The sequence below is a fragment of the Gallinula chloropus genome, assembly GCF_964237585.1.
Source record: "Gallinula chloropus genome assembly, chromosome: 4".
Classification (NCBI taxonomy): Eukaryota; Metazoa; Chordata; class Aves; order Gruiformes; family Rallidae; genus Gallinula; species Gallinula chloropus.
In genome coordinates, this window is record NC_140088.1 from 30,285,562 (window position 1) to 30,300,060 (window position 14,499).

Sequence of the window (14,499 nt, forward strand, 5' to 3'; positions counted from 1 at the left end):
AACATTTTATTTATGCCACTGAAGTTTTTCTCTACTCCCCAAAGATCAAGTACTCACGACTTAACAGTACTACAAGACATGCAAAAAAAGATTTATCTTGTAAAATGACGAACGTTAGGAATGAATGTTTTTACAAGTTGCAATTGACAGAGTTTTTATGAAAAATCCTTCCATCTGTAATTGATTATTCTAAATTCATATCCCTTGAACTAAAATTCTGTTAGCAATATGAAAAGGACATAAAGCTTTAGACCAAAACAATCTCTTTTTATCTTTTTGGTCTAAATAAAGCCACAAAAGAGCTTAAATTAAGGACAAAATAGAGCAAAAAATGCACAATACAATGTTCTTAAGTACAGCTTTGCACTGAACCAACAATGGACATTATTTTTAGCAGGGGAAGAGCTAAAACTTAGAAATGTGGTTTTAAACAAATTCCTAAATTGCTGTTAATGTTCAACCTCTAGTTTTTACACACTAAAGATGCTATAGTGTTGCACAGCCTGAAGACTAAATTTAACTGGATCTGCTGTTTTGACAGCAATCATTTTGGACTTACATTTCTAGGTATCTGAATTCAGTGTAATTAAACTCTCACAAATGAGTTTGGAACAGAAAATTCCAGAAAGCTATGTGGGGAAGGGGGGGATACATGTGGCCGACCATTTAGTTGTACTTGGGTCATGACATGTATGGATCATATAAAAAAGAAACAACTCTGAATTCTACCAGCACTGAAAAACAGCATTGTCACAGAGGTCCACAGTTTTTGAGTAACTAATGATCCATAAATCCATGACAGTAACACCTTTACTTAAGCAATCAGAGATTTTTTTTTTGTAAATTGTTGCCTGCAGAAAGCTTATGGATATTTCTTAGGAAACTATAATTAGTAAATTCTTTCCCCTCTCCCCCCTATCTTGGATGAATGTGCAAACCCCATTGAAGTAAGAGTTATGACAAATGCAGTGGTAAACTTTTAGTGGCAAGTACAGTCATATGTACAAGGGCTAAATTTAGCCTCCTGTTTTTCATCAGCAAAACTGGCATTTAGGATAAGAATTCAGGTGTAAGACAGACTATATGTGAATTTGCTATCCTAGTTTTTAAAAGGTTGTTTTTGTCATAACTCTTTAGGCTACTTTTAGTTATATACATTTTTGTTACTCACAAGTCAAAATAACCATTTTCTTTAACACACACAGCACATTTAGTAGAGACTTGCGTAAACTGTGGGATGACTGCAGAGATAACTGACTTCTGATTCTATTGGCATGTTATTGAACTTCTAGGATTACTTTAGAAGTCTGTTTGCAATTACTTCAGTAAATAACTATTATTTATACATATATATACAATGACTATAACAGACAAGTAAACATACAATGTGGTGTAGCTGGTATGAGCCTATTTAACATAAGTGTAACACCATGTTGTGCTATCGTTCCAGTGCATAAGTGCATACTGTAAACAACAGACATTTGGTATAATTCCCAGATAAGTGAGAAGTAAAACCCAAACGGAACAGGAAGCCCCAGAAAGCTCTTGCTTTCCACACCTACACTGAATATGAATGTAGAGGCCAAGAAGGCTAGAAGCCACTTTCCTCTTGTCTTTTCCTCATAATTAAACTTGCTCTGCTCCCCACTATGTCCATGGGCAGCGACAGGACAGCAGTGTCATGAGCCTTGGTGGAAGGGACTACAGAAAACTTACCTCTGTCTTCTCCAGTTACAGGAAATATGTAAGTATTTAATATGACTACAACCTGATCAAAGTTCAAGATCAGTTTTATAGTAAGAATGATCTTTGCAGTTAATTTTTTCTGGTTCTGACATGGAAATGATAACTTAAACTTCTATACATCTTGAGGTTACCAGTAGAAAGAATAAAAAAATCTATTCTAGGAAATACATATGCAGTCATATTGCAATTTTTACATGTGTCTGGACAATGCTATCAGTCACATGTTCTGACTTGGCTGGTCCCATATGGAGCCAGGAGCTGGACTCAGTGATCCTTATGGATCCCTTACAACCCAGTATAATCTATGATTCTAATTAAATTACAGTTTCAAGCTGTTATTATGCACACAGGTCATCCCTTTTCTGTCAACAGAATTTTCTCTTTTTTATACTTTGTTTCAAAGTTTAGAGTTACCTGTTTAAAACAGATTTCCCAGAAAAAAAACAATACTGAACTCTTTCTGAAGGATGGGAAAATCTCTGACTCTATTTGATTAGAGCTTCTGAGCATGCAAGCAACAGGAAATAGTTATTTTTACCTTCTGCAAACTTGTTCCTGACTTTTCAGGAGAGAAAAAGAATACATATTTTTAGTCTAAAATGTAGAACATCACTCTATTTTTTTAAACTCTTGAAACAGCACTTTGGTTCTTGAGAACCAAAGGAACTTGGGCCTCACACTTATTCATTCATTTGACGTCATGTGTAGTGAATACTCTTTATACTTGTCCTTTATCTTGTGAAGAGTTTAGCACTAGCACACCACAAAGAATACTATCAATTTGGAGTGGCAGCATTTTACATTCTTTTTGCAGGAGGGAAATAAAATTAAAAATATAGAAAGCAATGGTTCATAATGAGTAAAATAAAAATAAAAACCATACTGAAAGTTATTTCACCCACTCAAATCTTTCTCATGCCTTTACAATTTGCATTTATCTAGATAAATCTAGATGTACTTGGCATCTTGATGAAACTGCAGCTTGATACATCCCTGAAGTTTGAGGGTGTGGGGGGAATAAATCAGTAAGTCATTTGAGTTACAAACGTTTAAAAATACCCTCTTAAGAAATTAAACTACTTCCTGAAGACAAGCTTTGTATTTAAAATCAGTTCTAAATTTAAGGGGAAGCTTGCTGGGATACTATTTAAATACAATTATTAGCATCCTAGTCTAGTGGAATGATACTCTCCTAGAAAACCTTGACTCCCACACATCACCGGTTGGCCATGAGGCCATGTTTATGCCAGTTCGGCTCTTTTGTTTCTTTGCGCTTTTCTCCTTCCTGTAGTCAAAAAATGTACATTGAAACATAAAGTACTGATTAATAAGGTTCATAAGTTCTACTGCAAGACCATAACTGCACCTTCTCATACACTGTCTTCAATATCCATTGCACTTTCATACCCACACTTTTTTTAGCTTCTTGATCATAAGCTCTTTCCCTCCATCAAGTACTAAAAGCTGAATTTCTGTCACTGTACAATATTGTTCTCTTACTTATGACCTGTAGCCCATTTTAAGGCTAATGGCCATCACTATACCCACAATAGTCACCATGTATTCTGTTTTAGCATCTCTTAGTCAATTTTAAACCACATAATTAAGAATATTTTAAGATCTTACTAATTTATCCTTGAGATGTGCAATCCAACAGAGTAGGAGACCAAACTTTAGTTTTTATTCCTGTTCATTTTTCCTCTATGACATTAATGAAAATTCATTATGAATAATGATGTAGACTTTTTTTATACCCCATATCTTTATAAGCATCTTTTCTATCCAGTCCTCAGGTTCATAATAGCTTCCTCTGACCTTTTGGATTTTTTTATTCCAAGTTTTTTAACTAAAGTAAGAAAACTTCAATCTGCAGAATGTGCTAAAGAGATGAAGTTTTATGTAAGGCAGTCTTGGTGTGCAACTCTTTTACACTTTTCCTTTATATAACTTAATTTTATTGATATTCAGCAAATGCCAGCAAACATATAACAGCATTAAGCACTTTGTTGCTGTATCTAGCAGTCACTGGAAGGTATGCAGGCAGCACAAGTTCCTGCAATGTTGGCAAAACACTACAACATAAGGCAGTGCAGAAATATATCGGGTCTACAAAGAACAGTGGTGGCTCACCACCACCAATCTCTGGGAAGCTGTTTGTTTTTATAAACAAACATTTGCTACAGAACAACAAAAAGTCCCAGAATAACCTACACCCAAGAACTACTACAACAACAGCTAGTGGTAAAGCTTTAAGGCTGATTTCTGAAATATCTGAAATGCAACTGTGAAGCAGTCAAATCAGCTACAATGGAAGTGTAATTCACAGTCATGTAGCAGGCAGACTGAGAAGGCACCATCTCCAGCCACCAAAAGACTTTCTTCCTCTCTTCTATGCCAAACTCTAAACAATCCTCAATCAGAACCATGTAACTCTTCCTATGGATTTCCCACCCCAACGCATCCATCTTTTAAAAAGCCTAAAGTCAGATACAAAACCATATACACCCAGCCAGTTTTTCGTTTAAAAGTAGCAAAGTAAATCTATTGGAGAAATTGCCCACGAGGAAACACCACTTTGGTCTTAATTCTTCTTTTCATGGACAGACTGTCCCTTAAGATATCCTGCCTTCCTGGGGTTTTTGTTTGGGTTGTTGCTGAGTGTTTTACAGATTAGTATAATTCTTCTAGTCAAGTAACTTCCATTCCTCATCTGCTATATTTGCTTTCTGTGGTGTCACAGGGTGATATTACACGACCTTGTTTTCAAATGTTCATACGACTACCATGGTTTTCACTTTAATATTTTAAGGGGTCCATATGACTCTCCTTTATGAACATATTACATACTTAGTGTGCTCAGACTTAGAAATTTACCCTCATAAATCCCTTCCATGATACAGAAACATTATCAGCATTTTACAAATATGGAATGGAGAAACGGAACAGAAAAAAATTCAGCTTATTAAGGTATCTGAATGCTTAAGGATGCCTATTGGGATTTTCGAGGGTGCTCTGACATATAACTCTTATTGAACTAATTGAAAATTTTTCACTAAATGCCTAATTTGCATTTTCAGTTTTCTGAAAACCTTTCTAAATCTGACTCACTCATCTCATCCTTTAAATCCTGTGACCAGTGTGTTAAACCTGGAACTCATTAGGCCTCAAACTTACGCTTTAAGCACTGCACAGTACTGCCCATAATAGAGCAAATTACGTGGAAAATAAAGATGCTGTGCGTATCACAAGCATTCAGTTGTCGTCCCCCTGCTCCCCTCCTTCCTGGTCTGGGTCATACCCCAGATACTCAGATGGCTGCATCAGATGTCACCAAGTGTATCTCCAGGGATCTGGATGCCCAGTGCTGGGACTGAAGGTGAGCTCGTAGACAAACCCTGATAGCAGGCTCAGCAACACTTCAGTTCACTTCCCCAGTCAGGGTTTGATTTCCCACCACTCACATAACAGAGACAACGTACACAAATGGCTCAAACCAAACGTGCTGTAAAATCACCTGCATCCACCACGTAGGTGGGTTTAAGCAAGAAGCCTCTTTACCTCAGAAGAACTTCCATAAGCATGGGGAAATGCTTTCATTCCTGTAGGAAAGCTAATCGTATATGTTTCCCAGCTGTACCTTTCTCAACTCTAACAAAGTTGTACACATTTTTAGATAGCTCTTCTGTCTGTCCTAAGAGGAAGATGTTCAGCTCAGCTAATGCACATCACCTTCATACAGGAAAAAAGAAAAAAAGGTTGTTAGAAGCATAGCTTCATCTTTTGCTTAATTTTGCCAAGGAGATGCTTTCAGCACAGGTTTTCTTCACACCCCTATGTTTACACCACCCCAGGCTGGAAAGTGAATGGATTGGCTGTCAGGACTTTTAAATGCCATTTTGGCATTGTTAAGTGAATGAAACTCACTATGTGAATGAAGCTAGATCTGTCCAATGTACTGCTTACTACTCTTTGATTGTGAATTGTGTTACTTCTCTTTGGAAGTCACATATGCCATCTTCTTGAAGCCTACACCATCCAAGGACCAGCTAAGCAGGCCTCATGGGCAGCTGGTTTACTAGGACAATATATGTATTTTAATCAAAGAAATAGAAGACAAGGTAAATTAATTAATTCCTGACATTGCTGCCCTACAGAAATGGTTTCCGAGTCAGGGCTTATGGATAACGTGTTGCCTGCTAGACCCTCTGAGACTGGCTGCAGCTGCAAAAAATAAAAATGTTAAAATTGAGGCCAATAGGAAGATGCTGCCTGCAGCATAATTGCTCACTGTTGTTGCACATTGGCTGGCGAAGGTTAGGGACTGCTGCTCTGTGTAATTGAGCAGGTTTGCAACAATACCAGAAGGCTGTTGTATAATAATGGCTTAAGCAAAACAGGTAGAAATAAACACAGATTTTTTTATATCTTTAGGTAGAGGTGATAAATTTTTACTGAGCACATCATGTTTTAAAAATGCTCCCAAACAGATGCCAGGTACTCTTTTTGCCCAAGGCTGATGGAAAAAAGCAGGTAGCTTCTGAAGGAAATCTGAAAAGCTGTTATCCAAGTAGCTGAGGTTAAAGTCCCATATGCATTTAAAGTAATTTAGTATTCAAGGTGAGCAGTGATTTAAGTACACATTTTTGGAATCATCACTTGATACACAAATATGTGATTGATCCCTTGGTAAATGAAAATTACAGAAAATCACAGGTGTCTGTCACAAAAATTACTGCTTATATGAACAAAGCGATTAGATCTGCCTATATTAGCAAAACAATTAAATTTGCCTAATTTTAAAGAATCCTTATCAAACATTGCATGAATCACTTTAATTTGAGTATTTTTAAGTAAGGAAGAAGCTGGAATAGCTGCAAATAGCTTTGGATACAAGCAAACTGAATGTTGGAAAATTCCTTACTCGTTTATTGTGATGGCAGGTCTCTTTCCCCCCAGTTTTTTTTCTTTTGTTTCCTCCAGGCCTTTTAGCATATCCAAGCATTTGTCAGTAAGTTGGACTCTAAGTGTTAGTTCAGACTCATCAAAATACAGAAAAATATTTAGGAATAGTGTAATTAGCCTGCCCCATGCTACATTAATTTATTTCAGAGACTATTAAAGAAATCAGTGCTGCGCTGTGATCAGCTGATCTAACAGCAAGGCTTTCCAGTACTGCAAATGTTTTATCAACTTCTCTTTTAACTCTCTCAATTTGTCCCCATACTGAGCAAACTCGACTTGATGGTGCAAAAATAAATATAATAAACTCCTGCTTCAAATTGCAATTTGCCTTTCTCTTAAGGGCAGAGATGAACAGAACATCATTAATCTTTCAACATTTTTCAGCAGCTGGAGCTCAGCTTCCTTATTAAAAAGCTTCTTTGAGGTAGTTTTTAAGTCAGAGTGCTACGCCAAGATATGAAAAGGCAACCATAATCCAGACACTCAGGCACATAAAATCACTAAGTGTACATGTTGTCAGAACTACAACCCCAACACCTGCTACGGAAATGCAAGAAATGCTCCTCTTAGCTTGTGAAATACGGAACCAGAAAGTTAGGTTAAATTGCGTTACATTTAGACTGAGCTCCGATATCCCCCCCCACCCCGCCCCCTACCCTTGCAATGAAACCCAATGATGGGGAGGGCTAAGGAGGACAAGAAGAGCCCCCTCGTCCTGTGACGCTGCAGCAAGCCACGGAGGAGTCAGCGCTGGGCAGGGAGGCTCCGACCCGCTCCAGGGCCAGGCTGAGCGCAGGCAAGCGGCGGGGGCACGCCGGCCCGCCCAGGGAGAAAGTTGCCTGCCATGCTGCCCGCACCCCGCGCTGCCGGCACCCGGGCAGCTAACGCCCGGCTCCAGCGGGGACAGCTGCCGAACGAGGGGTCTGCATCTCCGCCAACAGCCGGGCGCTGGACGCCTGCAAGGGAGACCCGGCAGCACCGCCTGAAACCACCGGGCGCAGCAGCGGGCAGACGAGCCCGGACGAGCGTCCTCCCCGGGCCAGACCGCGGCAAATCCCCCCCAGCTCCGGGTTCCTGGGAGCGCCCACGTCCCCTTCTTCCCTCCCCGGCCGTTCGCACTCCGGGGCAGCTCCCGCCGCGCCGGCAGGCCTCGTCCCGCGGCGCCCGGCCTCCGAGAGATGCTTGGGGATGTTCACCCGCCTCCCGTAGCCAGGGGACGGGGGAGGCCGTCGGTGCCCGCGCCCAGCCCGCACCCCTAACGGCGGCGGCCGTACCTGAGTCGGTGAGGCGGGGCCGGGCTCTGTCCCGCAGGTAGTAGATGAAATCCCGGCAGTTCTCGTTCTCCACCGCCCCGACGGAGCACAGCTCGGCCAGCAGCTGCAGCGCTTTCTGGCAAATCTCGTCCTCCCTGTCGCCGGGCATCGCCCCCCAGCATCCTCGGGAGCGGAGCGGAGCCCTGCGGTCAGGCGCCGCGCCGCTGCCCGCCGCCCGCCTGCAGCCGCCCGCGCCGCCGGGCCGCCGCCCGCATCCTCCGCCAGCGGCGCCCGCCCCGCCGGGCCGAGCCGGGCCGGGCCGCCCGCCGCTCTCCCCCCGCGCTCCGCTGCCGGCTTCGTCCCGCCGCCTCCTCCGTGCCGCGCCGCTGCCGGGGGCGGAGGAGGGGGGGGGTCCCACCAGTTGAATGCGAGGGCGGGGAGGGCCGGCGCCGCGACCGCCCAGCCGCGCTGGCGCAGCTCTCCCCCGCGGCGGCAGCGGGCGGGGGCCGGCCGCGCCTCCGCCCGAGCGGGTTGGTCGCCGCACCCCTCCCGCCGCACCCGTCTCGGGTCTTGTCCGGAGGGGCCCCCTCTCGGAGGCGGGGTCCGGTCGTGGCACCCCCCCGAGCCGAGATTCTCAGCCGTGTCTGGTGACGGGCGCGAAGGAAAACTTGAGAAGCGGCGTAGGGTCCGGAGAAGGACGGTCCTGAACGCGGGTCCTGATGGGCAGCTCCTCGTCCTACTCCCCAGGCCCAAACCTCCTCTTTGCTGGTCGGAGTTTAATGTTAACAGTTTGTTGCATTCCGTATGCTTTTCCCGTCTCACTGCCTACTCCTATTCAGAGATTGTTCCGTTCACTCGCCTGTCTTGAAATGACTGCCTGCCAAAGGATGGGCGCCCTCGCCCTGGGGAGCCTCGCAGAGGGGCAAATGCTAGAAATTTGCTCTAAATAGCACGGCGTTCTGCAGCTGGTTCATAGTTGTGCCAGAGCAATGGGTTAGAAAGCGTTAAAGCACGGAAGAGAAATCTCAGGCACCTGAGAACTGGCTGTAGCTCTAGGGGAAGGCAGGAGAAGGGAAGGCAGGAGAGCCTTCGGCCATAGCTTGAGGGGAAGGCAAGGAGAGCTTTCCCTGGAGGAGGTGGAGGCTGAGAAGCTGTCTGCCATTAAGCATGTTTATCCTGACAAGTAGGAGATTTGTAAGGTGCTGCTTCACTTTCTGGATTTGTCGCAGAGAGGCTGGTGGGTGTCATGAGGGGAAGAGCTGAGAACTGGCTGCTCCATTTATCTTAATTTTTTTTTCCTCTCTCTTTTATAATAGTTTAAGCAAATATCAAAGGCCACAAGCTTGAAAAGTTCAGACTGATGTGGATGTTCAGCCTACCGTTTAAAGGCTGGTGATAATGGCTCTAGAAATACGTCTAGTGTAGACAGCAGTATCTTCTCGTAGAAGCTTTTTTCTTTTTTAAGGAAGTAAATCAGAATGTATACTGCAATTGGAGTGAAAATTAACAACAGTTTTTTGTTTGCTGGTATACCTTGCTTGCCTCTGATGTCTCCTAGTGCTGTGGCAGCATTGCTTATGTCCCAAAGGCATGACTTTTCCCAAACTAACAATACAAAAATTATGTCTGTATAACATGACTGTATAAATGAGGTATAATTCCATCAGTAAACAGGCAACTCTTGCATGCTGCCTAGTTCTTATTAGGAATTAAAAATAGACGATAAAATTGTATGTAGCTGCTATAGTCATTGAGGTCATATTTTTGAAGCCCAGAGATTTGTATGACATACGTTTTCACATCTAAACGTAGGGAAACTTCCTACTAGTCTCAAAAAAGGCTGCAAAAATATTTATCTTGGTGCTGAAAATCCCAGTGTGATTGGCTTGTTTCTCCAAGCATGCAGGGAGGGAGGACAGACAATTCTGCAGAGGTACTGTCAATCACAGCTCTTATTCTGAAACTAAGGAGCAGACTAGCAGCACTGCTGCTCTTCCAACTTTAGTGAAGAAGAGGTAAAATTTAAAGAACTTGGTAGAACCAGAGATACCAGACTCCCTTTTTGGAAAAAAAAAAAATAAAAATCTGCAAGAGGTCTATTGAATTATTCAGATGTACATAAGGTCTCTGGGGGCAGCAACTTTTTAATCTATAGCCCAAAATCAAGTCCCAGCCAATTCTGGCACTGTGCAATGAAGAGGAGGAAAGACAAAGAGGCCATCAAAGGTTGCTGATGGAGACATCAGTGAAGTACACTCCAAGTAGCCCAGTGATGATGTGTGAACAGATTTTGAATTACCATACAATTTGTGAGTTGTGACTCATTTAGACAATATTTGGCTATGTTTTGGTAATTTGGCCCTGACCTAGATGGCCGTGCTGTTGTATAGTTTGTACTCTGTCCAGGATGGTCAAATATATCAACTGCAAAGTGATATTAATGCATTTACTAGAGTGAGGTTTTTATCCTGTGGGACCACAAGCCTGGCCCTAGCTTGTTATTGCTGCAGAGCGAAGTCTGGACAGCCTGGTGATGAAGTGGTAATTTCTTTGTCTTTCTCCTACAACTAAAATATCTTGCATAATTTTTAAAATCACAGAAATTTGAAAGTACTGGGATGTTTATGCAGATGGTGAGGGTTGAAAAGTGTGAGTGAGGGTTCCTCTGGTGGAGAAAAGACCATGATATTGTTTAGCTCTCAGGGCTAGTAAGCAAAGACATCTATTCTCAAAAACTCTGAGCAAGCACTAAGTGCACTGCAGAAGAAAATGCCCACATCTCTTTCTGGAGGTAACAGCAGTAAATGTAATTTGCGGTGTCTAAAGGCAAATGCAACTTTTTCTTCCTGTGGTTGTGTGTGAAAACTGGACTATATCTGCCATTTTGTTGTCATGGATTGCATGTTTCTGTACTTGAAGGCACCCCTGGTTGTTATGAGTTCACTCTTACATCAGCTGCAGATTTTTGTGTAACAGGGATTGTGTAATGTTTGAGATCCCAAGGGAATGTTGTACTAATTAACTGCATGATGCAGTGGGACATTCCTGTTAACCTTATCTTGAGAATTACAACTTGTACTGACCCTTACTCTGTTTTTGTTCTGTTTAGCTCAGAGCTGGCCTCACACAGTACAGTGTGCTCAGAAGGAAAAAAAAATTCCCCGAGCCTGCAACACATGGAGTCAGAATAAGTTTAACTGTTTGACCTACAACACTTCTGTCATCATCAATTGACACGTTCTTCTTTCTTTTCTTGCAATAAAGCTTTCCCCCAGTGTTCTGGCAGTAACACAAGGGTAGCTTGGTGATGAAATCATCATCAAAGCTAAGGTGTTCATGAAACGAATGTCTTTCTGGAGGGAAGTAAGGCAACTTGCATTAGAATTTTTATTATGGCTATGCTGCACCCAGTACTGATCAAGTATTTATAATTGTTTGAATGATATTTGGCCTCAAATAGGTGCATATAGATCATCATCTTAGTAATTTTTTTTTTTAATAAAATAGAAGAAAGAGGCCTCGTGTATTTCAGGAAATCAAGGAAGCATGTAGAGCAATAAACTTACTAAATGCAACATGACCAATGAGGTTTTGTTGTTTTTTTTCCAAAAGCCAAAGTGGGTAAACTCTCCCATTAAAGAGTAGGAAGGTGAGGCAGGGATCAAGGAGGACATCAGTGTGTTAAAGGATGCCATTGTGCTAAAAGTCACCTGAAGTCCAGGTGGGAGAAAGGAAAATGTCAATCTAGGATCAAAGATTGATACATCTGTCAAATCTTCCTGTTACTGGCTGTGTCAGACTTTCTGCATCGCTCTCCCTCATGTATGCATATACTCTTTACCTTCTGCCTGTTCTTAATGGATATGTATTTCCATGCCACCGAAAACTAGAAAATGCTTAGGTGAACATGTAAGAAACAGGAACATGGGTTGTTAATACTGAGATTTTGTGAGATGATGTTTTTCTGGGCAGCTTCATTCTTGAGATGCATTAGTTATTCTTCACAGAAGCTCTTAGGAATGCTTTTAAGGGGACAGTAGTTAGAAAATAGATATGCCCCCATTTGGGCTTTTTACTCATCAATGACTGCTAGAGGTTACATGGAAACAGGTTAGTGTTAACTAAAGGTGATGCCATACATCTGACAATGTCTTACAGAACTTCAGACATTGTCAGCTGTTCTTGGTTGAAGCTAATAATATGGAGTTGTTTAAAGATTTTGATATTAGTATTAAATACTGATGAAGGAATATGAGGAGGGATGGTGTATTTTCATTATGACATTTATAAAATGAAGGTGTTTTATATGGACTCACATGTCTCTTATTGGCATCTGTTCAGATTTTTACAACATAATTCATAAACCCAGTGTTAACCACTGGATAGTGCAAAGCTTTGTTTTTCGCTCTGCATGAGGCCTGCAAGCTGCTTCTGCATCAGAATTATATGTCAGTACAGAGTTTTCTGAATGATGATAGGTAGGCTGTTTTCTCACAGCAGGTTCCTGAAGGAAGAGCAACATGTCTATCCTGTCTCAAGCAGAATACCACTAGAAGGCATGTTGTGTTAGAGGATTAGGTACGTACATCTGACGCACAATGTTCTGGTACAACTGGGGCGCAGCTACGTTTTATGAAGGGAGCTGAAGAGGTGTAGATAACGAATGAGCTGTTTGAATGAAGGTTATGAGAAAAAGCAAGACAGCTACTTTAAATCTGCTACAGCTCATCACTGGGATTTTTTTGTTTGATTCTTTTTTTCTTCCCATGTTGCCATTGGATAAAGCTTTACTGCCCAAGAAGAGGAAGAGATGCAAGCCCAAAGTCCAGAAGACTGTTACATGAATAGAAGTTATTTCAGATGTTGTATCACTTTCATGACCTCGTTATAGCAGATAACCATTTTTTCCTCGATCTTCATACCTCAAGTTGTTAATAGAGAGGACTCTGGGTGCTCTAGCTTGTCATCCTCTGTTTTCACCTATCTTAAGAAAGCTTGCTCAAAACTAGAGAAAGGGGGAGGAAAATACATATTCTCTTCTGATTTGACTTTAATTCTAATTTGACAATCTCTTCCTTCACAGCTTTTGCAAACACTACTGGGAAAAACTGTGAATAATTCAGTCTTGAGAGAGAATTGTTGAATTCCCAAGTCTGTGGTCTGTGGTTTTTGTTACTGACTGCTCACATGGATTTAAAGTTCTGTCTCCACAGTCAGTGGTTTTTATCTCCCTTTTGGATGCAAGTTCGTCTAGCTTTCCACCCCTCAGTGCCAGCTCTCTGATCTTGCGAATGAACATACGAAGTATCATTGAAGGACTTTCCTGCTAGCAAGGGGAGCCATTGCTAGCATGCGACACCAAGCTCTGTTCTAGCTGCAGTTCTGCATGTATCTGCACAAACTATAAATCAGAATTTGACCCTGGACCAGAGTGTTGAAGAGAAACCAATGAATATGTAGCCATCTTTTCTGTCTTGCAAGGCTTGGTGATTTCTTTCTCTTCTGTGGGGTATTATTTATGACATTTTCCCTTAGTATTTGTTTGCTAGTTGATACTGCTTTTATTACTGAAGCTTTAGTCTTACAAATACACCTGAAGGTGGTGTGTGAAAGGAGATTGATATCTAACCAAATCATCACCTATGATGTCTGTCTTTTACTGCTATAGTATGTTTCCTGCACTATAACTGTAACTACATTGGAGCCACGCCACCATCTTGCTCTCTGTTAGCTAGCTGTTCTCAGCTACAGAGCAAAAATGTTGACCTTTACATTGCTTGGTAGACTATTGTTTAGAAAAAGGAAATAAGCTGAAAAGAGTGTTCCTACATTAATGTGGACAACCATCACACTGTTCTTTTCTGAGGCGCTGTTCCTGGTATCCTCCCTTCATGTGCTGAAGCATCCAAGTCCTTCAGAAAGATGAAAACTTGGTATCAGAAGAGAATCTCCTGAAAATTGTGTGTCTTATTTCAGATATACCCATAAAGTCTGTTATTTATATTAACATGCTAAGGGCAGCCAGATGATAACAAGATGGGAGCTTTATGTATCTACAGTTAATAAGTAACAAAAAAAAATCTTTAAATCATTTGAGTATTTGTAAATGCATAAAAGATAGAGCCATTTTTTTTGCAACATGGAATGATGATGTGATAAGTGTCACTGAAAGTAGCTTTTCCAGGAAAAAAAACCCAGATATGAGTCTAGCTAATATTCAGGAGTGTATCTAAAAGCTGAACCTGGTATAGCAAACTTTAAAGCCATTGAATAAAGTAAATGTTATTATTTCTAAAGCATGTTTTTCTAGTTCAGGAAGCAGAATCATCTGGGACAAAAATGAGTCTCGAAATTGGTATCATACTGTCTAGTAGGACCTTTATATAATTAACTCTTATTGATGGTCTCACTCAGTGGTACAGTTCATACGAGTAAATATGTGAGAGCTCAATCATAATGTGGACTGCAGGAAAGCTCTGCTAATGTATTTCCACTCAGCTGCTTACAGCTACATGTTACTATTTCCTAACCAAAAGGA

The 14,499-nt window shown here is 41.6% G+C and overlaps 1 protein-coding gene across 1 annotated transcript in view; it reads right to left on the reverse strand.

Moving 5' to 3' along the window:
- Positions 1-8,157, reverse strand: part of SYT9 (synaptotagmin 9) — a gene marked incomplete at its 3' end in the record, with an annotated part of 63,655 nt that extends 55,498 nt beyond the window's left edge. Inside the window, exon 1 of the mRNA XM_084262751.1 lies at positions 7,983-8,157. Within this exon, the coding sequence (XP_084118877.1) occupies positions 7,983-8,130 (148 nt within the window). The 5' untranslated portion in view covers positions 8,131-8,157. The remainder of the gene's footprint in view (positions 1-7,982) is intronic.
- Positions 8,158-14,499: the final 6,342 nt, after the last annotated feature.